General features: G+C 40.2%; 1 protein-coding gene across 2 annotated transcripts in view; it reads left to right on the top strand.

Annotated features, from left to right (window-relative positions):
• Window positions 1-25954, top strand: part of DIAPH2 (diaphanous related formin 2) — a 353946-nt gene that overhangs the window by 247938 nt on the left and 80054 nt on the right. For both annotated transcript variants that reach the window (XM_087727709.1, XM_087727708.1), the window contains one exon: window positions 9923-10018. In XM_087727709.1, coding sequence (XP_087583835.1) covers window positions 9923-10018 — 96 coding nt within the window. The remainder of the gene's footprint in view (window positions 1-9922; window positions 10019-25954) is intronic.

Here is a 25954-nt window from a genome sequence, read left to right as displayed (position 1 = left end):
AACTGTTTGAAGTTACAACTGCACTGAAAAAAAGTGATATATGATCGATTTTCACACTTACGACTATTGCAGCATCACCCCAGTCATGTCATCAAAATTTGGACACTTGGCAACTGGCAGGTATTAACAACAGTTGCAGTGTCCCAGAGTCACGTGACTTCCCCCTTTCGACAAGCAAAGTCAATGGGGAATCCAGATTCACTTAACAACTGAGCTATTAACTTAACTAGCCAAGTAATATTAGATGTTGCCCGGCACAGAAATGAGTTTGCTTTCCTTTATTCTTATGGCAGTATATTGGATGGCTTTGCTGTTTTTGATTTAGATAGGGTGCTGTTCTGTCCCCTCTTCTCCGCTTGTTAACAGACAACAGGCAGACAAACATAAAAGGGAAGAACTTTATCAGTTCTCGGCTCAGACTGCTGCGAGCCCAAAAATAAACATAAATAAAGTCTCTGACGAGGAGATAACAGAATACAAAACAAAACTCTTACAAAACAATTTACTTCTCCAAGTGTCTCCTAGAGTCAGGGTTACAGAAAGCAAATCACTTCTCCAAGTGTCTCTCACAAACAAACCATGACCGATGAATGCTGAACGAATGAATGAACGTTGACTCCTGCAACCAGGGCGTGGCACCATCCGTCCTTTTATCACCAGAAGATGCCACTAACGAGCCCCAGCTGCATTGTTAATATTGCATCCCAAAAAGACTCACAGGAGACTTCTGCTGAGTCACAACAGGGTGCTAAGTGTTGTTTTCTTTTTTTTTAAAAGGAGGGCGATGTGGTTGTTTCTTAGAATTTGAATTTGACCTAAAGTGGAGCAAAAGATGGTCTGTCACTTCTGTCATTTGACATGGAAATGGCAATCTCCAGTAATCCAGTTCTCCAGACAGGGATGCCTTAAGTAAAAAGTCTATAGAGATTCTCAGTCATCCAGGTCAAGTTTGTCAACTGGACTAGTGAGATTTATAAATCTCTACAAATCACTATTTAGATAGAAATCCTTCCATTCCCCACTAACCTGCCAGAGCTGAAGAAGCTTCTTGGATAAGAAGCGAAACATCTTCAAAAGAAAAAAAAGAAAGAAAAGAAAGTCCAGTTGCCTCCTGAAAAAGCACCTTTGGGATGTGTTAAGTACAATTTCATCTACAAAAATTCAGGAGAACAACACAGGATACAGTCCTCAAGTTGGCCTAAGGTGATCCAGTGTGCTCACTTTTGGAAAGTTATAGTCCTTGGTCTGATCAATGTTGAAAGACTACTATTGAGTAGTGGGCTTCAATAGGCAAGAACATAGCTGCAACAGCTTGTATTAACCTAAAAAAAATGGAACTGAGGAACTGCAGGGAATTTCCTGTGATTTACCGGTATATTCTAGGCCCACAGAGCCTTAACCAATCATAGAACTAGAAAAAAGCCTGCCTAAATACAGTATACATTTTCTACATTTCCCTCCAAAACAGTTGGGGTCATCTAAAGGTTAGTTTCATTTTAGCACAGTTAACAGTTAGGGTCATCCAAAGGTTAGTTTCACTTTAGCACAGTTAACAGTCAGGGTCATCTAAAGGTTAGTTTCACTTTAGCACAGTTAACATAACTATATATACTCAATACACAACAACTACCATCAAGAGCAAAAATTGTCATGTTGCTTCTTCTATTGGTGGTGCAGAATAGTGCACACGAATTGAAATTGTTCTACCTGATCAGGATTGCAAGAAAGATAGGGCCAACCCAAGAAGCAAAATACTACCTGCCAATAATATTACCTACCTGTCAGACAGGGTGCAGGGTCTCCTGCTTGAGTGAGGGGTTGGACTAGATGACCAACAAGGTCTCTTCCAAGCCTGTTAATAAGCTTTGTGTTACAATCTTATCCATGGCTATCCTCTGCCTGATGCTTTGAAGGCTATCAGTATTTAGTTGTTCATCTATAATTTAGTGGGAAGGGAGAAAAAATATATCAAGATGATTTTTTTTTCTGTCTAGAGTGGCATAGATTAATTATCCCATAGCTCTGTAAAATATGTGCTGTATTAATAGGTCACCCTGTGTTCTCAAGCTTGCTGCAAGTTTTCCGCCTATATATCCATTTTTGATTAGGACCCAAATCCCAAATTGCCCTGCCTGACTATATTTGTGGTGCTGTGTAATTAACATTTTGTTTGTTTTAAAACATAATGAGAAACCTGGAGGGGAGAGCCAGAGGTCCACTCCGAAGGAACTCCTTGGAATAACCCTGAACATTTCAACTTATGCATTCCTAACCACCCCTCCTTCTCCCCAAAACACACTGCCCTGCAGCCAAGTCTTTTCTTGGAGATGTAAAGAGGATTCACATCCTTTTACAATCCAAATGGATGCTTGCCTATTTATGTTTGGATAGCCTGTCCAAAGGACGCAGTGGCTCAGCGGCTAAGACACTGAGCTTGTCGATCAGAAAGATCAGCAGTTGGGCGGTTCGACTCCCTAGTGCCGCGTAACGGAGTGAGCTCCCGTTACTTGTCCCAGTTTCTGCCAACCTAGCAGTTCAAAAGCACGTAAAAGTAGAAAAATAGGGGCCACCTTTGGTGGGAAGGAAGCAGCGTTCCATGCACCTTTGTCGTTTAGTCATGCCGGCCACTTCACAAAGATGTTTTGGGTCAGCGCTGGCTCTCCCGCTTTGAAAAGTGTGTGTGTGTGTGTTAACCAATGTTAACTACCCAGATGCACATTAGTGAAATAGATGGCTATATAACCCACACCCACACCTAATCAATCAATCAACCAATCAATGAGAACACAAATTACAACAGTACATACATTCTTCCCCTTGATGGGCAACTCAAATAATCAGGGAGTCCCTCCTGATATTTACCTGGAACTTCATTTTTCGAAGTTTTAATCCTCTGGTTTTAGTCTCTGGGGAATTAGACAATAAGGCCATTCAGAAATTTGCTATCACATCTCCCGTCAATCACCTTTTTCTGTAAGGTAAGTCTGTCAAGAATCTTTAACCATTTCTTGTAAGATTTGGTTTCGAAACGCTTCATCATCCTGGTTTCTTTCCCTGAACCAGCTTCCATTCGTCACTTTCTGTTTTGAATCTTTGCCCGAACCCACCTGTGTTTAATATAAAGACATTCTCATTTGTCTTACAGTTAATGCCAAAAGTATTATGATTCCCGCTTGACGCGGTAATAAATGGGAAAGGAAGCCTTTTTTCCTATTGTTTAGTTTATCACGGTGTCAAGTGGAAATCATAAGGCTTTCAACATTAAGTGTAAGATGAATGAGAGTGGGGTTTTTAAAAATATTAAACAGGGGTGCTTAGCTGAGATTTCTGTTGTGAAATTTGTCAAGGAAATGCTGATCAATAATTTTGAAACTGAATCTGGACACCTGATACAATTGTCAGTTTCCTGGAGAAGTGCATAGGTTGAGTTTCTTGCCTGTCCTTTCTCCTCTCTACACACATTCCTCAAACTTCTCTAGATGGTTTGAAGCTGTCTTCCCCATCCATAGAGCTATAATGGTTACAATTTTTCAGCACAATTGACACCAGAATTTCGATTGCTAAGCAAGGTGATTAACAGAGTTGGAAGGGACCTTGTAGGTCATCTAGTCCAGTGTTTTTCAACCACTGTGCCGCAGCACACTAGTGTGCCGTGACATAGTGTAAGGTGTGCCGTGGGAAAATTACTTTATATATAGTCAATATAGGCACAGAGTTAAATTTTTTTAACATTTTCTAATGGTGGTGTGCCTCGTGATTTTTTTCATGAAAAAAGTGTGCCTTTGCACAAAAAAGGTTGAAAAACACTGATCTAGTCCAAGCAGGAGACACTACACCATTTCTGAACAAATGACAGTCCAGTCTCTTCTTGAAAGCTTCCAGTGATGAAGCTCCCATAACTTCTGAAGGGAACTTCTGTTCCATTGGTTGACTGTTCTCACTGTCAGAAAATATCTCCTTATTTCCAATTTGAATCTCTCCTTGATCAGTTTCTATCCATTCTTCCTTGTCTGGCCTTCAGGTGCCTTGCAAAATAGCTTGATCCCTTCCTCTCTGGGGCAGCCCCTCCAATATTGGAAGTTGCTATCCTGTCTCTCCTAGTCCTTCTCTTCACTAGACTAGCCATTCCCAGTTCCTGCAACCATTATTCATATTGTTCTACTGATGGCGATAAATTATTTTAAAGCTTAGAAAACATTATGTATGTATATGTGTATGTGTGTATACTGTTTCTTAAGCCTTACAATAATTTTTCACCATCAGTAGAATACTATGAATGAGTATGTATGTATGTAAAGGTTCCCCTCACACATATGTGCTAGTCATTCCCAACTCTAGGGGCAATGCTCATCTCCGTTTCAAAGCCGAAGAGCCAGCACTGTCCGAAGATGTCTCCATGGTCATAGCAATAGCAGTTAGACTTATATACCGCTTCATAGGGCTTTCAGCCCTCTCTAAGCGGTTTACAGAGTCAGCATATTGCCCCCACAGTCTGGGTCCTCATTTCACCCACCTTGAAAGGATGGAAGGCTGAGTCAACCTTGATCCGGTGAGATTTGAACCGCCGAACTGCAGCTAACAGTCAGCTGAAGTGGCTGCAGTACTGCACTCTAACCACTGCGCCACCTCGGCTCTTGTTATGTGGCCGGTATGACTCAATGCCAAAGGCACACGGAACGCTGTTACCTTCCCACCAAAGGTGGTTCCTATTTTTCTACTTGCGTTCTTATGTGCTTTCAAACTGCTAGGTTGGCAGAAGCTGGAACAAGTAAAGGGAGGTCACTCCATTGCATGGCACTAGGGATTCGAACCGCCAAACTGCCAACCTTTCTGATCAACAAGCTCAACAACTTAGCCACTGATCCACCATTACCCTTGCACGAATATGTGTGTGTGTCTGTCTGTCTCTTTGTGTGTGTACATACATATACAGTACATACATACATGCATGCATACATACATTTATACACACACACACACACACACACACAAACACACATAGTTTCTTAAGCCTTAAAATTGCCATCAGTAGAACAATATGAATGCGTGCGCGCGCACACACGCGCACACACACACACATCTCACAACATTTGGTTTCCAGACTGGAAAGACATTTCATTAGGTTAATTTAGCAGTCTGTGAGCTGTGCTGAAATTGCTTGCTTCCCAGGACTTAGAAATGCTTCAGAAACATCTGCTGCATCGTGGAAGCAGCAACATTCCCAATAAATTATATTTATGAAAAGCAAACCTACTTTAATCCCTTTGAGCTGCTGCTGAGATGGATTAAATGTCAGATCCATACTGTTACTCATGTAGGTGAGCGACTTGGTATGATTGAAAGGGGCGCCAATCTGATCTCTACCTAATACCTCGCTCCGCTCCTTCCCAAATTGCTGTAAACTATCATTGGTTATGAAGTGGAGCAAAGTGCTCCAGTTTCTGAATAGTTCCTTGTTGTCGAATAGAAAAATCCACTTTAAGAAAATAGCTTTTATGAGCAATTAAGTGGGCCTCTTTTAACAGGGATGCGATCAATTTATAAGGGTTTCTAACATTCGTTTTTCTTTCCCCCCTCCTCCCCACTTTCTCTCTGTTGCTTTTAAAAAATACTTGAAGACATTGGAAGCATTCAATAGAAAATTAGTTTTCACCAAATTGGTAATTAGTCTGAAAAAGTAATATTGCATTTTATATGTTTTCTAAAGGAGGAATACAGTAATTCAACATTATTTAATTCCTTCCTACTTATGGTGGCGAGAGAAATGTAAATTGCAATAGCAGGTTGTAAGAACATCTTGTCGAAACAGCTGCTTATGCCGAAAAAGTGGGTTGCGTAACCTTTTCAGGAATAGACAATATTTGGAACTAGATAGCTCTCTTGTTCTGCCATGAACCATATTTCACCAATCTGTTAAGCAGGTCACCTGATGGGACTTAGGAACTTTGCCTTCTTACTCACTACCTTACTTACATATTTATATGTCATAGTAGCCGATAACCCAGCATTGCCCAGGTATTTATTTATAGGCGGAAAATGTCCCGACCAAAAGTAATTTTCCCCTTGCCAGAGGGAGCCCGCTTGCAGAGTACTGTGAAGCCGTTACCATGGCAACTCCAATGCACTGTACAGTAGAAGTCATTTTAGGCACAACAGGCTGTATCTTAACAATCTCCCCGTGGAGATTCGGACCCTCGCCACCCTTCAGGCCTTCCGGACAGCCGTTAAGACCTGGCTGTCCCAGCAAGCCTGGTGTTGAGTTCCCCCCCCCCACTCAAACTGTTGTGCTTGTTGTGTTTTTTAAATTGTTGTATTACTGTCTCGTTTGTCTTGCTTTTCTGTATTTGTTCCCCTTCCCTTGGTTTTTTGTTCAGCCGCCCTGAGTCCCTTCGGGGAATAGGGCGGCCTACAAATCAAATAAATACCAATACCAATACCAACACACACCCTTAGGGGTGTCTTACCCCCACAGTATGTTTTGTCTAGAGTCATCTGTGTACCAAGTCTGGTTGAAATTGCTCGAGGCGTTCCAGAGTTATGCTGGAACATGCACACACACACACAACCGCATGCACACACACATTATATATAATTGTTTATAACTAGCTCAAGGCAATGAACACACCACAATATCCCTTTATTCTATTTTCCCCATGACAAAAACCCTGTCAGGTGGATTGATCTGAGAGAGAGAGGGGCTACTCTAAAGTCATCCAGCCTGCTTTCATCCCTAAGATGGGACTAAAAATGAAGTCTCCTGGTGATTGGCCCAAAGTGGACTAGATGGCTATCCTACCTGTTCTGACCCCCTCCTCCGTCCAGTAACGAAAGCCAAGACAAGCTTAACTGGAATGTACTTTATTAGCAAGAAACCAAAACCTTGGTGGCTGAAAGCCAAGCATAACAAACAGATAAGGACCTTGGCAGCAACTCAGACAAGCCTTGGCAGCAATCCAGCCTTCCAAGCTAGTTACAAAAGTTCTCCTACTTTTAGTCAATGTGTTGACTTCTACAAGAGGGGCATGTGCACAAGTAGTCTTTTTATAGTCTGGAGAGGAGCCTAATGACCACCAGCTGAGTGCAATTACCTCCTGTACTTGTGCAACTGTTCCTGACGCCTATTAGCTCTACGGTGCTGGGCATCCAGGAACAACTCACTACTGCCGTCTGGATCACTCTCCCTTGTCTCCTCCCTACTGGTCCAAGGCTCAGGCTCCTCCTGGTGGCCAACCAGCCTCTCTACACCCTGATCGGAGTTGGAACCCTGTCCAGGGTCCTCCACATCCTCCAGAGCCGACTCATAGGGCCCCTCGCTGTCAGAGTCTGGTGGCAGCTCCAACGGCTCCTGCTGGGCCACAACACTTACCTAAGTCTGAACTAGAGCTCACCATCTCCTAGTAATTGGGCCAAGGTGACCTAGCTGACATTCCTAACCAAAGTAGGACTAGAATTCGTTGTCTGCTAGCTTTTAGCCTGGTGCCTTAACCAGTAGGCCATACTAGCTCTCTGTTGCATTCTCTGCCACAGCACCTGCTTTCTGAAACACCCATTCTCCCAATATATCTAGGACCCAACCAGGTTGTGTTCCAAAGTCTACTAAAATGATCGTTCTTTCCCTTTCTTCACTAGAGTTGTTGATGATGCTCTGTATTTGATTCTTTTCATGGTGGTTTGTTCCTCCAGCATATGTCTAGCTCTCCTCCTCCTCCTCCCCCTCCTCTTCCATCATCATTGAATGATTGCCTTATTGTGCCCATTAAGGAATTTTCTAATACCAAGAAATTGTATATTTTGGCACAGTGGTTAGAATGCAGTATTGCAAGCTAATTTAGCTCACTGCCAGGAGTTTGATCCTGAACAGCTCCATCCTTCCATCCTTCCAAGGTCAGTAAAAATGAGGACCCAGATTGTTGGGGGCAATATGCTGACATTATAAACTACTTAAGAAAGGGTTGCAAAGCACTGTGAAGTGGTATATTGTTGCAGCAGATGAGGAAAGACCCGGACTTGAGACCACGAAGGTGAGAGAAACAGGTTTATTTGATGCATCGAGTTCAGCGTGTTCACACACCAAAATCTGAACTGCCTGGGCTCTGCCCAGGATGCTACTTTTATGCCGTGTTCCACACTGTGCATTCTCAAGGAATTTCCATACACGAGATAAGCATGACATTTTGAAAAAGAGAAGTTCATTTGGAATGTTACAGCAAAGTACATAGGAGAAATACAAAAAAGAGAAGTTCCTATAATGTCTTAAGCTGTCAGCAGTTTTTACCTCTGTTCTATCTCTCACCCACGCCTGGCTTCCTCTGTCCCTCCTTTACAGGGTCTTGCCACACTGTTCAGCCCTATTTTTAATACTTATGAGGAAGTTGGAGAGAAAGTTCACTCCAGCTAAAAGTCAACTTTGGAACTCCAGGGCACTAGAATGAAAAGCCAAGCTAATATGAATTTATAAGGTCCATTCTAGTAAGACCACCTAACCTGGCCAGCCACTGGTGGGTTTACCTGTGCACCCCCTCCTGCATCAATATAAGTGCTACTGCTATTTTGCCTCCAGCAAGTTTTAAGTATTTACATCTTTGCATACCCATGGACATATACACATCTGTGGTCTATCATAGAAATATGAATATGGATACTCTACAGTTCTCTTAGATTGTTTTTATTTAAATATTTCACTGAATAGGAAACTTTATGTTGAATACTTTATATAGTGTAGTCCTCACTAAGAGGTGTTCGTTGTGCTTAGCTTAATAATAAATGCATGTAGACAAATTAAATTGATGTAAATTTATGTGGCCTTAATCTATGATGATATTTTATTTGATTAGTCAATCCACTAATGGGTATAAGAAAATCACCCTCTATTTTATTTATTTATTTATTTGGAGTTGACTCTGTCATCTTGTGTGGATAAAAGAAGTAACATGACTGGTCTTCTATGACCATTTCAGTATTTGTGCGTTCTGTGTTTTTACGTTGTCAAAAGCTGTTTGAAGCTCTCAGAATAAAATAGATTGAGATTAAAAAATGCCAGTGATTAATGGGCAAATAAAGGTAACAATGATTAACAAAGTGAAAATCTTCAGCCTGCTTCCCTGAACGCCCCAGACTTTCAAACATCTTTACAACCCAAACACTCCCTGCTTTAGGAAGAAAAAAAATATATCTGCCTATTTATTTTGAAAAAGTCGGTTTTGTTTTTTATAGGCCAACTCACAATTTCTCTATCAGAGTAAACAAATTCTAGTAAAATTATGTCTGAGTGAATAATGATGAACGAGACAGGAGAGGAGAGAAATTAGTAGTATAAAGTGTGATTTTAATGTCTCGGGTTAATAGAAACAAAACTGTTGCTCGCAATCGCTTTTTTTTTTCTTGATAGTTAAATGAAACTGACAGGTACAAACAGATACTTGTTTATATGTATTTACACTTTCATTAAAATGGAGATGCTCTCTGCAAAAAATACAGAGCCAGAATTCTCGTTATTAACAGGAGGGTTAAACTGGCGTTGATAGTGTCACATCCCATGCATTTCTTAAAATGTATTAATTCAGCTGCAAGATTTTCCAGCTTCATGCTTAGGGGACCTACAGATATGAACAGGATAACAGCCGCTGCAAATTAAACATCTGTATATTTGTCTGTGGCCCACGTTATCAGTAAGATTAAAAAACAAGGTCTTAAAAAACAGAAGGGATGTCAATTTCACTTCATAGAATCTTAGAAGCGAACTAGTCAATAGCTCTGCATGGAATTTAACAGCTTGCGTTGCCCTGTCATACATGTCCTTAATCCGGTGCATTTTGTCATGCAAATGTAACCTTACTTTTTGCTTTCCGTATTCGTTCTTTTCCCCAGTGTTCCAGCCTTAATTGCAAAGCAATTAATTTGACTTTTTTTCTGCTATTCACAGAAGGGGATGAGACGGGAGTGATGGATAATCTATTGGAAGCCCTGCAGTCTGGAGCAGCATTCCGGGATCGCAGAAAACGAATGCCAAGGCCTCAAGGTAGGACAAACGATTGCATCCGTGGCAGGGGCATAAAAATATAGCTATGATTGGAAAGCACGGTGGTCGTGGGACAAAGGTAGCTATGGGGAACCCCCTTATGAGTTTCAATCGAAGTATCTTTTGGTGTAGAAGGGAATTGCCAGCAGGGCATCAGTGTGTAATCAACGGATGTAATGGGATAATTATAATAACTGCCTCAGGAAAAACAACTAAAGTTCAAGGAGCTCCTGTTTTGATTGATACCACTGTAAATGAACGTAAATAATGCTCCGGAGTTTGTGGCAAATCATTAAAAATGTTCCAAATAATTAAATTGAGTCAACCGCAATCCTCAGCCTATAAGAACAATCAATCTTCATTTTTCATGGGTAAATTTGTACCTTGTCCTTCAGACTATTAATTTTGTTAAAACGCATGCTAATGAACACTCCTGAGTTGTTGTAGGTGTTTTTTTTTTTAAGCGCTAAATGAAAACACAGAGCAGGTTTCTCTTCTCCGATCCCTCATGTACCATTATTCTGAGTTTGATGTGGTCTGCCATAGCTGGCCGTCTCATGGAGTCTGCAAATGTGATTTAAATAAATCACAATTTACTTGAAAGCCGTGGTTTCTTTCTTTTTTACAGACCGATCAGAAGCTTCTAAATTTGGTCAGTGTGTAAAGGAAGGAACAAAATTTTGCAGGTGCATGGTGTTACCTTGTTATTCCCATGCATATTTGCAATTCCACTTCAGGTGTAAATATGGACATTGTGGGGATTGCACGGTGACATTTTTTAAATCAGGGGTGTCAGACTCAAGGCCCGGGGGTCAGATCTGGCCCACCGGGCTGCCATAGAAACAGCAAAGGATTGGCCCGCAGTGCCTTTGCAAGTGAAAACGGAGCTTTATTCTGATCTAGGCTTCCCAAGCGCATGAAGCAAACTCCTGGTCCCGACAAAAACCCCTTTTATTAATTGACTGAATTATGCTCATTCACATCCAGCAAAGTCTTTCAAGGGAGGATTTACACTCACAGACCTTATCTGGCTTGGAGAGCTGACAGGCCGATATCTGCAAAACTGGCCAGGAGTCTCAGAGAGTCACGAGCCAATTAAGTGAACTAATTGCCCCCTGCAAACTCCACTCCCCTTTCGCTCCTCTTTTATTTCCTCTGGGAGGGGGGCACTCATTGTCCACCTGTGGCCTTACTCCCAAGTCAACCCCTGTTCTTTAGCTGTTCCCTTCGTCTGGCCATTCTGTGCATCTGTACACTGGGAACAGGCTCCAGCTGTTCTTCTGCCACACTGATGTGGCAGTGTGCCACAACCTCCTCACTGTCTGAATCTGCAGCCAGGTTCGCTGGCCACTGGCGGGCCACAACAGGCTATGTGTGGCCCACCCACCCTGGCCATGCCTACTCTGGCCCCTCAAGGTCAAACACAACCCTGATGCGGCCTCGATGAAATTGAGTTTGACACCCCTGTTTTAGATTGAACAGAGATCAAAATGTAAAGACTGCAAAAATTGTAAAGTAAAACCCTACTTTCATTCTCAGAAGATCTGATCTGACTGTGAGTGAAGAACATGGTTACTTCTTCCTTCTGTTTGCATTCATGTTCCTAGGGCCATGTTTATTTTTAACAGCAATCCTTTAGGAGAAATCAGTAGACAAGAAAGGACATTGTAGAGTTATGTACTATTAACATAATTATTTCAGAAGGTGATCATGATTAACTTCTGCTGAAATTAGCAAAGAAAAAGAATCAATTAACAAAGACTGAATAGTCCAACGTATAACGGAAGATTGAAGACTAAAGGTTGTGTTTTCCCTCACTTGTTTACTGACTTAATGTCATCTGAGAGTTTCAAATACAGTTTTTATTCAAATTCCCCAATAAACTAAATTAGCTAGGAGGTAGTAATATTGATCCCATCCTAATATACGAAAAGGTTATTTAGTAATTTTTGCAATTTTGAAGATTACATGACAAAACCTCAAAGCTTATGCTAGAGAAGTAGTGCCCATATTCAAATAGGGGTGCCATTAAAAATTTAAATATCAGTCTTTCGGGTCCAAATGTCTCTATTGCATATCAACATAGGACACAGCTGCTTTAAAGAGCTTCAGATATCCACCTATCTGAAGCTCTTTAAAGCAGCTGTGTCTTTTCTTGGGGGATCACTTGGCTGCTTCCCATGGCTCCAAAGCATATTTTGAAATCAAATTCAAAGAAACATCATTTTCCAATGAAAAGTTTGATTGTTCAGAAGAACAACCTCTCTGATTTGCTCACCTTTCCCCTAAAGCTCATAATCCCCCCCCCCCTAATGCTGTCTTCTGAATTTTTGGATATCTTCCTAAGTAGGTATTAGATTGCAGCCTACATAAAGCTGAAATAATTGCAAGGGTGTGTGTGTGTGTGTGTGTGTGCGCACACGCACACATGTGCATGCGCACGCGCACACATGCACATGTGTGTATTTCGAACTATCTTGAAAAACATGCCTGGAGCAAAAATGACAGAGCTAATGACAGATGGGAGGCAGGTGGATGGGCCTATCACACATTTAATGGCCAAATTGATCAATGATGTATAAAGGCAAATATCTCTTCAATTGTAATTTTTACACTCTGACAATGTTAGCAGAGGCTAAAGAAAGCTAAATGGACAATATATTTGAAGTCCCGGAGATTGCAATGTCTGTCTCTTCTTATATATCTTTCTATGATATGTCTGTGTTTGGGTCTTTGTAGAGATAGAAAGAGATTTATTTTAATCTACCAGATTATTAACAAAATGTCTGTTTCAGCAGATATTTATTTCATATTTTAATGGTGGGAATGCATTTTAATTAACTTCTTACGAACATAACTTTTTGCATGGTGTATTTTCAGCATATACACTTGAGATGAAACACATGTTCTATACATTGTTCATCTGTGAATGTTTTCCCTCCAACATACAGGGCGTGGGTGATATTTTGGGCCTAGGAAGATTTTAATGTAAATTCTGCATCTTCTATAGACTTTTTTAAAAACAGGGATGTAGTGATTCAATAACTCAAAATGTCAGTATGTTCTAAAATGCCTGTTCCTTTAACAATTCTGAATGTCCTGCTTCAGCTAAAAATATGAAAGGGACAAGTTTTAAAAGGCATTCATTATACCTTCACCAATTATCTGTGACCTTTTATCCTAGCCACAAGCTATGAGACGATAAAACAAGACCAATTCTGAAATATATTCCCTCTAATATTAGCTTAAGTTATTTCTTTTCTTTCGTAGCTAACTGTTCTTATTTTTTTATTTATTTTTTTTACTTTCCTCTATGCTGCTAAATCTTTTTACTATAAAATTAAACTTTTAGAAACGTTAATAGCTGCTGCCCTTTTAGGAATGTCCTAGTTCAGAAATATTGCTTCTGCAGGCTTACTCCATGCTATAATTTCCTTCTTGCTGCAGAGTAGTAATCATGGTTTAGTTACTAACTCTTGAGACTGTAAGTTAGACATTACGTATTGTAGGCTGAATCAAGATGCCTATGACTTGTAATGTTTCTGTATTACATGCTGCTTGGGACGCGGCGGCTCAGTGGCTAAGATGCTGAGCTTATCGATCAGAAGGTTCGGCAGTTCGAATCCCTAGTGCCGCGTAATGGAGTGAGCTCCCGTTACTCGTTCCAGCTTCTGCCAACCTAGCAGTTCAAAAGCATGTAAAAATGCAAGTGGAAAAATAGGGACTATCTTTGGTGGGAAGGTAACAGCATTCTGTGCTCCTTCAGTGTTTGGTCATGCCAGCCACATGACCAGGGAGACATCTTCGGACAGTGCTGGCTCTTCGGCTTTGAAACAGAGATGAGCACAGCCCCCTAGAGTCAGGAATCACTAGCTCATGTGTGCGAGGGGAACCTTTCCCTTTAATATATACCAGCTGGAACAACTTAAGATGTCTGTGGTCTCCTTAAGGATAAGGGAAGTGTACACACTCAGAATAATGTTTAAGTAAATCAATTCCCCACAATAAACACTTAAAACAAACCAAATAAACTAGGAATTCAATCCAGGTAAGTTCACTCATATCCTGTTGGATCCTGATCTCATGGGGATTAGACAGAAAGGAGAGAATGATTTGCACGTGGTCAACACAACCTTAGCATCACATCTATATTTGTAAGGTGATTTTGCTCTCAGCCTCACACATGCAAGGGCACGAAAATAGAGACAGCAAGAACGCTGTTGGAAACTTTAAAAGGAGGTTCTTGACAACACTAATGAGATTAAAGCAGAGTCCCATTAATCTGATTGCTTCCTTTGTTACTTTTCTTCACATACTTCTGTGGTTCCTGCTGAGTGAAGCTTTAAAGTAGGAATGCCTCTCAGTTCAATAAGTGTAAATGATGTTGGAGGGGAGTGAGTTCCTTTCAAAAGACATATTATGCTACCTGCTTAGTATTTTACAAGTGGCTTCCACCTATATTGTCAATATTAAGTACCCTGGAGAACAGCAAGAACAACACAACGTTAACTAGAAACAAGAAAACTATCTGACAAATTCTCTTTAGCGGAAGCCATGCTAGGGAAGGATTACACAAACCAATTTATCTTCCAGAACATTTGTTTTATTACTAACTTTTCGGTACTGCGGCTCTCCATTTTTACTTTGCATTTTTTCAGTTTCCCCAAAGTGATATTTTAATGAGGCTGATATACTTGTGGCCAGCCATTTTTTGCCTTTGAAATACTTCAGGCAGAAAAACATTTGGCCCCAATCAATTTTACTGTGGGGATGTAATTAATTTTATGATCTATGCCCTTCCAACAAGAACTCTGTAACTAGAGATAGGTCTTTGCACGTTACTTCAAACCTTGTTTGTGCAAAATGAATTCTTAAGAAGGGGAAGTGAAGCAGCTTTTCATCACGGCGGTGATACAATCAACAACATCTTTATTAAAGTATGGAGGTGATTTGCTACCTAATTTTCCTAAAACATAATTGCTGTTAATAAATGTCATAACTTGTGCTTAATCTGCCTTCTGTAACACACTGTTATTTCACTTCCATTAGCCCCGAGTGCCATTAAAACCTCAGGTTTCTTCTGTCTACCCCCAATATTTTTTGTCTAGATAAGGATTTCCCTTGAGCTAAGCTCAACTACATGTTTACATAATTTTCTGGGCAACAATATGAAAGTGCAGATGATCCTTCATTGAGCCCCACAAATTTCCATTACTAAACAAGACTGTTATTAAGTGATTTATTTTTTGCCCTGTTTTATGATCTATCTTGCCAGAGTTGTTGTGTGAATCACTGCAGTTGTCCCAAAGATGCTTCTTCAAGAGGAAACAGACTTTCTGGTTTTTCTTTGAAGACTTTTCACTGCTCATCCAAAGAAGCTTCTTCAGCTGTGACTGGATGGTGGGGAATGGAAGGATCTATATTCCTTGCAGACAGCTGGTCATTTGCACCCCCTTAGAGAGTCGTTGTGACCACTGGGAGGTTTATCTGTTGTCCTCAGATTGGTCACCTGATTGGTGCAAATGGGTGTGGAGCCTAAAATGACCAGCTACCTACAAAGAATATAGCTCTTTCTATTCCTCACCATCCAGTCAGAGCTGAAGAAGCTTCTTGGATGAGAAGCAAAACATCTTCAAAGAGTAAGTAACTAAGTAAAAACTTTATTACGGTCAAAGACCAGCAATGCACATTAGTTTTTAAACTATATTAAAAAAAAAAACTAACATTAAAATATAATTAAAAAGTATTGACATTAAAAGTGGATAATAACATAATGGTCCAAAGATTGTTAAAGGTATGTCCAGATAATTGGTACAAGATGGTACTATACTTCTGTAACCATTTCTTTTTTCTTATGGACATTGCAGCAGCACAGAACTTTGCCACTGCATACGTGGTAACCGGGTTAGTGTCCTGGAGGAGAAAGCCTAGATAAAAATTGTCTGCCCTCCCTGGCAATCTCTCTAATAAGGGGAGAATATGTGCAGACCTACAAGCTCTGTATAGCTCGCAGTGTAATAGAACATGTGAATTATCTTCCACTTCTCCTTTACCACATATACAAACCCGTTCTGCTATAGGTGTTCTCTTATACCTGCCCTGGAGGAGTGCTGAAGGAAGAATGTTAAATCTTCAAAGAAAAACCAGAATTGTCGCTTGTAAAAAGCACCTTTGGGACAATCATGACTTTGTATGACTGAGAATCTCCGTAGACAAACCACTGCAGTTTGTTAAGTCAGTAACACAGTTCTTGAGTTAATCTGACTTCTACATAGACTTTGCTTGTCAGAAAGTCGCAAAAGGGAGGATCACACGATCCCAGGACATTGCAACCGTCATAAATATGAACCAGTTGCCTAGCATCTGAATTTTGTTCATATGACCCTAGGGATGCTACAACAGGCGTAATTGGGAAAATGGTCAAAAGTGTGTGTGTTTTTTTTTAATGCCATTGTAACTTCAATCGAATGGTTGCAAATCAAGGATTATCTGAGATTGAATTTCCTTCCTCTGGATTTTTCTTTGCTTCCCAGTTTAACCTACTGGGACTCTCTGCTGGTTTGTCCCTCAAGTAAGAACCTATCCACCTGTTTATCTAAGTGTCATCCACAATTAGCTAGCTGCTCTCACTGCCGCTTCTTGGTTGTGCTAGTAAATCATGAGACACTGCCTTGTCTCTTTCATTTACTGGCCCCGCAAACTCAGCTAATTCAAGAGGAAGCCCCAATAAAAGCCACTGAAACTATTTCGCTCAGAACATATGATAAATGCTCTGCTTAATTTCCACGGATGACAGGATATCAACCTGACTCTACGAAGTCTCTTTTTCCCACGGCTGCCATTGAGTTTCATATGCCAGTTCTCAAAAATAATTGCATTTGGGGCATGTGTTTAGTGGAGGGATATCCGAAACCGAATAAGATGGTGATATGTGTCTTTCTTACATGGAGGGAAGTGCCACGATATCCAACTGGCACTTTAATATAATAATGATGGGAAATTCGGCTCTTGAGACCATTGTCTTCGTTTCGTGCAATTCTGCGTTGTTTGTCCTACGCTGCATCTCAGGAAGTTGAAGCCAGGGAAGAGAAAGGGATTGAGTGAAACTGAAATCTGTTAAAACACACAGCAGACAACTGGGGAGCGTTTCCTAAATTGTAAAGATATTGGATAACAACAGAAGTGCTACTCTCTAGTTCGCCGATGAAATTGTCCTTTTGCATGTAGAGAAGAGGACGCTGTCATTTGAGATGAAGTGACGATAGGTAATACAGCAAGTGCGGGGAGCGAAGACCAACACCAGGCCACACTATATAAAAACTGCATTGATATAAAAATTGGGGTGCACAGGCAATCCTTGACTTATAGCCATAATTTGGACCAGAATTTTAGTCATAAGTAGTTACAATTGGAAGTCAAGGCACCCATGTTAATTGTAACACAGGGGTGTCCAAACTTGGGAACTTTAAGACTTGTGAACTTCAACTCCCAGAATTCTGGGAGTTGAAGTCCACAAGTCTTAAAGTTCCCTAGTTTGGACAACCTTGCTGTAACGCTTGCCTGTTTATTTCTACTGAGTTGTGTCTGTGTTTCCCTTACTCCAATTTTGTTGAAGATGTTGAGCCCAAAACTTCCAATTGCTAATCAAGACAGTTGTTAAGTGACAGTTTTTGGTTCATTGTGCAACCTTCCCTGCCACCATTTTTAAGTGAGTCACTGCAGTTATTAAGTCACTAACACAGTTTTTAAGTGAATCTGCCTTCCCCGTTGACTTTGCTCGTGAGAAAGTCGCAAAAGGGAACCTTGGGACGCAGCGATCATCATAAAGATGAGTCAATTGCCAAGTGTCCACGTTTTGATCATGTGAGTACAGGGATGCTACAACTGTTGTAACTGCCAGGGTTCCAAGTAATACCCACAACAAAATAAAACTCTGAGGCTTAAAGTTCCTCAAAGTTCCATTTTATTAGAGATGTCCTATTGGTGGACATCAAAAGGTGGCGCAGTGGTTAAATGCAGCACTGCAGGCTACTGCTAGATCAGCAGGTCAGCGGTTCAAATCTCACCGGCTCAGGGTTGACTCAGCCTTCCATCCTTCCGAGGTGGGTAAAATGAAGACCCAGATTGTTGGGGGCAATATGCTGACTCTCTGTAAACCGCTTAGAGAGGCCTGAAAGGCCTATGAAGCGGTATATAAGTCTACTGCTATTGCTATTGCTATTGCTATTGGCACATCTGGGAAATCCCGAATCAGAAAGCTTCCAGGTTTTCCCCACCCAAATGAAAGTTCAAGTCCCTGCCCAGCATCCACATGCCCATCACATGGTCCAATCAGGCACCGTCCCAACTGGAGATGCCTCCCAGTCACATCCCTCCAGGTGCAGGACCAGACATCCTTGACTCTCTGAGAAAAGAATGTTATTTAGACTACATATCTCCCATACTTCATATAATCCCCCCTCCCATTTTCTCACAACATTAATTGTGCCAGGCCGGAAGGCCCAATTGTAAAAGATGGATTCCAGGCCTGACAGTAACTATGGAAAATGGTCATAAGAATGAATGGTTCTAAGTTGAGGACTAGCTGTACTTGATTTCTATTTTTGTTTTAGACTGATGCCCACCATTTAACCATGCAAAAACCTTTTCTGTCTATTTATCTCTACTGAAATGCAATATGTTATTGACTTATCAAGTGGAGAATTCTGTGTAGAATTTTTTTTTAATTAAAAAAAATAGATCCATTACACATTCATAAAATAGATCTCAAAACTTTCATAATTTATAAGAAACAATCACTTAGCCAGCTACAGAAAACAGTAATAGTGCAAATGTCTTCCAATTAACCATATTACAGTTTATTAGGTTAAATAACCTATGTATGTGCTTTTGATGTCCTCTAATTCTGATGTGGCATTTATCAGCTGCAAGTAATTAAAAAAAAAGAGAGAGAAGAAATTATGAGGGCATCTTTAATGATGTGAATCAGGTTACATTATATATATATATTCCCCCCACACTTTAATGATTTCCCTGAAGTACAAATTTGTTGTCCAAAAAAAAAAAAAGAAGAAGAAAAACATATTTTGTTGCCTTACATTATTTAAGCGGGAATAAAACTCTGCATAGCTTGGATTTCAGCAAATGGCCAAGGCCAACTCTTTTCACTCGAAGCATAATTATAATTATTATAATTATCACAATAACATTGGCATTTTATTTTTTTATGACACAATGGAAACGTTTATATAATGCCACATATCGTTCAGTGATGAGAGGCGGCAGGAGAAGGAATCTGGGCCTTTGGTAGAATATCAACTTATCCGTCATTCAATCATTCTCGTAATCTGTTCAAAAGTCAAGGTTGAGGCCAGCTTCTTTATTGTGGCATGCTATATATTATATGATCTGAAATTTAACCCATCATGGTGATTGCTAAACAGTTATGTGGTTTACGACTCAGATGCCTTTTGATTTAAATTTACTGTGGAGAAAAGCAAAGTGTTACATACAGGCAGGAAAAAAAACCCTAAAGGTAGAAGTATGTTTTAGGTAATCTGGCTCAAAAACAGTATCTGTGAGAGGGACCTTGGAGTCCTAGTGGACAATCACTTAAACCTGAGTTAGCAGCCAGACAAACTAATACAATCCTTGGTTTTATAAACAGATAAACAGAATCAAAATCACATGAAGTATTGGTACCACTTTATAAAGCTTAGTGTTCTGACCCCCCCCCCCTTTTCATACACCAAAGCACACCGAGACAAAGATAAGACAAAGATAAGACAAGGATTTATTAACACACAGACCAGACCTTGGCAGCAATCCAGCACAGACTAACCTTGGCAGCAATCCAGCCTGCCAAGCTAGCCACGATAGCTTCTCCAGCTCTAGTAAATATGTTGATTCCTGCGACAAGCATGTGGAAAACCATTCCTTTTATAGTCTTGAGAGGATCCTAATTACCACCAGCTGAGTTCAATTATCTCCTGTAACTGTGTAACTGTTTTTTACGCCTATTAGCCCTCCGTTGCCGGGCATCCAGGACCAATTCGCTTTTCTCCTCTCCACTGCTCCAATGCATGACGTCAGGATCACACTCCCTTGTCTCCTCCCCTCTGCTCCAAGGCTTGACTTCGGGAGCACGCTCCCTTTGGCTCTCACCACTGCTCCAGGCCTCAGGCGCCTCCTAGTGGCCAACCAGCTTCTCTGCACCCTGCTCGGAGTCGGAACCCTGTCCAGGGTCCTCCACATCTTCCAGAGCCGACTCATAGGGCTCCTCGCTGTTGGAGTCTGGTGGCAGCTCCAACGGCTCCTGCTGGGCCACAACACCTTAGTATGACCACACCTGGAATACTGCATCCAGTCTTGGTCACCAGATGACAAAAAAAAGATGTTGAGTCTTTGGGAAAAGTGCCAAGAAGAGCAACTAAGAGAATTAAGAGCCTAGAGACAAAAACATATGAATAACAGTTGCAGGAATTGGGTATGGCCATTGGCCAGTCTACAGAAAAGAAGGACTAGGGTGACCTGATAGCAGCATTCCAGTATTTGCAGGCTGCCACAAAGAAGAAGGGGTCAACCTATTTTCCAAAGCATCCAAAGGCAAGACAAGAAACAATGGATAGAAACTAATCAAGGAGAGAAGCAGCCTGGAATTTAAAAAAAAAACAAAAAACTAACAGTGAGATAATTAACCAGTGGAACAGCTTTGCCTTCAGAAGTTGTGGGTGTTTCATCACTTGAAGTTTTTAAGAAAACACTGGACATCCACCTATCTGAAATGATATAGGATCTCCTGCATGAGAAGGGAGTTGCATCAGAAGACTTCCAAGGTCCCTTCCAAGTCTATTCTGATTGATTCTGATTGATTGAAGATATACTGGGCGGAGTTTTATCATCTAAGAAGAGACGTTTAGGATACCTTCATCAATGAATGTCTAATAACATCAAGGTTCATGGTGTCAGTCTTTGTGGGGGATCCTTGTTGATTGACAATAGTCGCACAAGAACAAGAAAAAGTCCTCCAAACATCCATCTTATCTGATAGAATTTGGTCCAAAGCAAAAGGATGAACTATGGTAGTTGACTTGTTGGGAAAATAGATACCTTGCTTACTTTTATTCTTTATTAGTATTATTCTTCAGTTGTGTACTGGCCAAAGATGGAGAATTCTCTGTTTTTAAAGTCTTTACATAAACTTTAGATGCAGACATAAGAGAAGAGAGACTTAAAGTGGGAGAAGAACTGTTAGAAAGAATCTACATAAATCTGGATTCTTAATGGATCAGGAATTGAATATGAATCAACAAGGCAAAGCAACTGCTAAATAAAAATGAAGCATTAATTTTCCCTGTATTAATTAGTTGGAACTGTAGCCGTTCCAACTCTTAGCATTTAAGATATCACCTTTGCCATTTATTTATTTTTAAGGACATTTTAAAGCTCTGAGTTATAATGCTGGTGCTATCTTAATGCTATTTTTTTGCATTCTTTCTCTTTTTTTCTCCTTCTAATTATTAATTTCATTCTTTTCTAATACTCTATCATGTTATTATAACCTGTGGTAGTTGCAACAATAGGCTTATTCATCAAATAGAGTCCAGGGTACATAAAATTCTATAGTTTCTGGAAAATTCTGTTGAATTATGGAATTCATAGAGGTATTAAATATCACTTTGACAGTGTGAATCTGTCAGAGAGAAGTTTATAATGGCAGATTATTTTCTTGACTGTGCCTTCACTAGAGATGGGTGCATTTAAGGAAAAGATTTCTGGTAATAGTTAAGACTGTCAGGAAAATATATTTTAGATAGACAATTACAGGAAAAAAAGATGTTTTATTTATAATGTTTCTCTTGTATTTCTTCAAACAACCCAATACACACCCCAATTGCTTGTCTAGTATATTTTGTTTGATAGACCAAGATATGTAATAAAGCAGAAATACGAGAAACACATTATCTTTTACTTCAAATTATATGTTGTTCACATTAAGAAAACCTGGTTGCAGTGTATTATTTTCGTACAAAATTCATGCCGTTCCGAGGCAGGTGTCTTATTAATTTGAAAAGAAGTGAAGAAAAGTAAGAGAGATGGAAACCCACATACACTTTTGACTGCTTTGTGTGACAATTCCCCTGTGAAACTATACATACATTCTGTCTGTCTGTCTGTCTGTCTGTCCATCGATCCAACCATCAGCTATTTAAACACAAGCTACTTCAAATACCTTTCAGAGCATGAAGTGAGCCCATCAGTTATTTAGTAATTAGTTTGCATTGGAAAGGTGGTTAAGCTGTTTTTTAAAAAAAAAAATGTTTAATTTGTATCACGGATCACCCTATTGCATTTAATTAGATATATTGTAAACTCTCAAGGGTCTTCTTTGATTGCTCTAGGTTTAAGCTCAATAAATAAATAAATGCAAAAATTATCATGCTAACTGAATCCTATTTTAAAGTGCTGGCTGCATCCTTGCATTTTTATTGACTACAGCATGGAAATTTACAAGAATAGTAGCAGCCTCAAAAATACAGGTGTCCCACAAGGCTGTTGGCTATGTTGTTGAGTGCCTGTACAACTACTTTAGGTGGGGGGAAGTATTTCCGCATTAATTGCAGCCACAAATTAGTCATGTATTTGTGTTCATATTTCTTGATTATTAAACACCCTGTTGTACAGAGGAGAAATTGTGGTCCCCCTGCCTGCACTCAGTTGCAAATTACCAGCTGTGCTTCCTGGTATTATGAAATGGGAAGCATATGAAAAAAATGGCATGAACCTTTAAAACATCCTTTGCATATATTTTTTTTTAAAAGGACAATTCATCCTGGATTTCCCAGGTATGTACAATATAGCCCCAATGGGTCTCTGTGGTCCTTGCCATAAAGTCCTCCATGTAACTTATGGTTACAGCCATTGATTGCCCAATTTGCTCCTATTATCAACTCTCGGTTAATTTTGCTCCGAGGTACTCTATTTCACTTCCTGTATCCGGTGAAAATATGGAAGGGAATAAGTAGCATTACTGCATAGACAGTGCCTTAGAATCAGTGGTGGGTTTCAATTTTTTTTTAGAACCTGTTCTGTAGGTCTGCTTTGTGGGAGTGGCTTGCCGGCCATGCGGCTGGGTGGGAGTGGCTTGCCAGACATGTGACCGAGTGGGAGTTGCTTGGCAGTCATGTGACTGGATGGGCGTGGCCAACTTGTAAAATGTGCTGAAACTCACTTGCTTAGCAACCAAAATGTTGGCTCAGAAACTCTGGCATTTGAAGCACGCAAGTCTTAAAGCTGTCAAGTTACAAGACCCTTGCACCCCTAACCCTTTAGAAAAAAAACCAAACAAACAGGGGTGTTCAAACTTGACAGCTTGTGGACTTCAACTCCCAGAATTCCTCCTCTCACTCTTCATCTTGATGATGTGCGGACGGGCGGAGGGGGGGGAGCTGGAACCGTTCTAAACGACATTGTAGATTTGTGGAACCTCTTCTATGGAAGAGGTTAGAACTGGCAGGAATCCACCCCTGCTTAGAGTGAACTGAGCATTCTTAATCGCTTATAACTCTCACCCAAATTCAGATTCAAAAGCAAATGCAGTTTGCTTTAATTTTGTAGATCTCTAGAAAGTGTTCCTTGGAGAAAATGCTAATTATCTGAGCCATGGTGGTGTAGTGGCTAGAATCCAGTATTGCAGCCTAACTTACAGCTCACTGACAGGAGTTCGATCCTCACAGGCTCAAGGTTGACTCAGCCTTCCATCCTTCCAAGGTTGGTAAAATGAGGACCCAGATTGTTGAGGAGTGGGGGGGGACAATTTGCTGATTCTGTAAACCTCTTAGAGAGGCGGTATGAAGGTGGTATATAAATCTAGGTGCTAATTTATGTAGAACACTGCAAGCTATTTTTTGAGTCCTGCAACATCAAGAGAACTCCATTGTAAGTTGAGGATTAATTTGGAGCCATTGTTAACTCTTTCTGGGACAGCCTTTCAGTGTTATGAATTGATTTTGTCCAAGAGACTGAGGGTATAGCTCATTTTACTTCCCCTCCTTCCAAGCTTAGCTGAGAGAGATTTGCTTAGGACAACTTTACAAAGAAGTCCTCGTTTGATACTTGGATACCAGATATCTGTTGCTACGTATCTTCTCAGAAAACCGAACGCTGTTATTGCACATTTCAATTTCCAAGCTTAGAACTAGTTCCAAAAAGAAAGAGGAGGATGATAAAAGATGATAATGACGCGAGGAGATATCTTTTAATTCCTTGAGTGCTTCCAGATAAAGTGATTCTCAATGTGGATCAGGCTAATACACAGAAGAGGTCAAATACTACTTTTAGTATAGAACCAAATCATACCAAGCAGAATTAGATGTAAAGGATATATTGTGTAGAGGATTAGAGCATACTGTAGTTTAAAAATTTGTGTGTTTAACTTGGGGATGGAGTGTGGTCAATCTGGGGGTGTAGGAGTAACACATCCTACTATGAGGACTGAGAAGCTCGGGTAAAATTATAACTATATAAATAAGAGAGTTGGAAGGGACCTTGGAGGTCTTCTAGTCCAATGCCCTGCTTAGGCAGGAAACCCTACACCACTTCAGACAAATGGTTATCCAACGTCTTCTTAAAAACTTCTCACAGGCAAGATTTTTGTTTTTCAAGTGTGCATTCTTGTGCATTCCCTCCTCATTTTAGGAAAGAACATTGATGTCTGAGGGAGGCCATAAAAACATTTCACTTTCATTATTGATATTTTTCTGTGGGAAAAAAAGCATATCATATTTAACAGCATGGAATCGAACAGATGTTCAGTTTCATTCAGTGCAAAATAACACTTGGAATCATACATTGGTATATTTTCTTTCCTCGCTTACAAATTGTGTAATATGGAATAGTGATTTTAAAAAAAAAATGTTTCATAAGTGCTAACCTTCTCCCAAGAGTATGTTTTCACCAATTTATTTATTGCTTTTTAAATATTTCCAGACATCACCAGAAAACATGAACACTGAACATGTGTGTGTGTGTATATGTATACACACACACACACACACACACACACACACACACCTCACCATCTTTCCTGACAGTTTCTCTTTTATTTTAAAACTTGTGACATTAGTTTCCATTCTTTTACATTGAGTTGTAGTTTCATTCATATTTATTTTTCCCCAAAATGTTTTTTTTAAAATTCTTGGAATACAACTGTCCTTTATAAATAGAATTTAAGATATGTAACTTTGCTAAGGTGTTGGTGTTGTTTTCTGAGATTTTCAGAATGTGGAATGATGACTGATTAGAACTCTAGCTTCTCTTTAGAATGCAACTACTTTAAAAAAAATGTTTTCAACAGTGTGCAAAAGTTACTCGTTTTTTTTTTTTTTTTTAAATCAATGGATTATTTTGCCATGTTTGAAAACATCAATTACAATTGAATACGCCGTCTCGTTTCTCTGAATGCCCACAAATACAAGGATCAGATCCAAGAGATTGTTTGCTAAATCTTAATGTCAAGGCGATGTCCAGTCTTTCAGCTAAATTTGGAGTGGGGATTTAAATTGTTCTCCAATCACTGTTATCTTTACTAGCAAAGAGATGGCTCATCCTCAAAGTGGTTATTTGGAACTCGGATGTAAGACACTGGTGTTTTTTTCTTTGTTCTGAGCCAGCTCCCCAAACACAACAAACCCTTTGTAGTTGAAGCAATGATTCCTTTGTTAGGAGCGTCAGCAGCTCTGGCAAAAATTCATCGTAGCCTATCTGGCAGGGAGATGAATAGTTGTCTGCAATGTTTATTCATCTCCTCCCCCTGCCTTTTATCCCTAGAGCTAAGGTGGGGCTTCACTAGCAGCAGTGGCTCTTCTGTCCCAAGGACCGGCCCATAGATTTCCACTGCTCTCCTCTCCTCTTCCTTCTGCACAATTGTGTGTCACA

This window comes from Thamnophis sirtalis, unplaced genomic scaffold (genome assembly GCF_051295495.1).
Source record: "Thamnophis sirtalis isolate CommonGarterSnake01/CBP01778 unplaced genomic scaffold, rThaSir2_p1.2 scaffold_13, whole genome shotgun sequence".
Lineage (NCBI taxonomy): Eukaryota > Metazoa > Chordata > Lepidosauria > Squamata > Natricidae > Thamnophis > Thamnophis sirtalis.
Note: the sequence above shows the minus strand (reverse complement) of the source record. Positions and strands in the feature narration are given on the sequence as shown.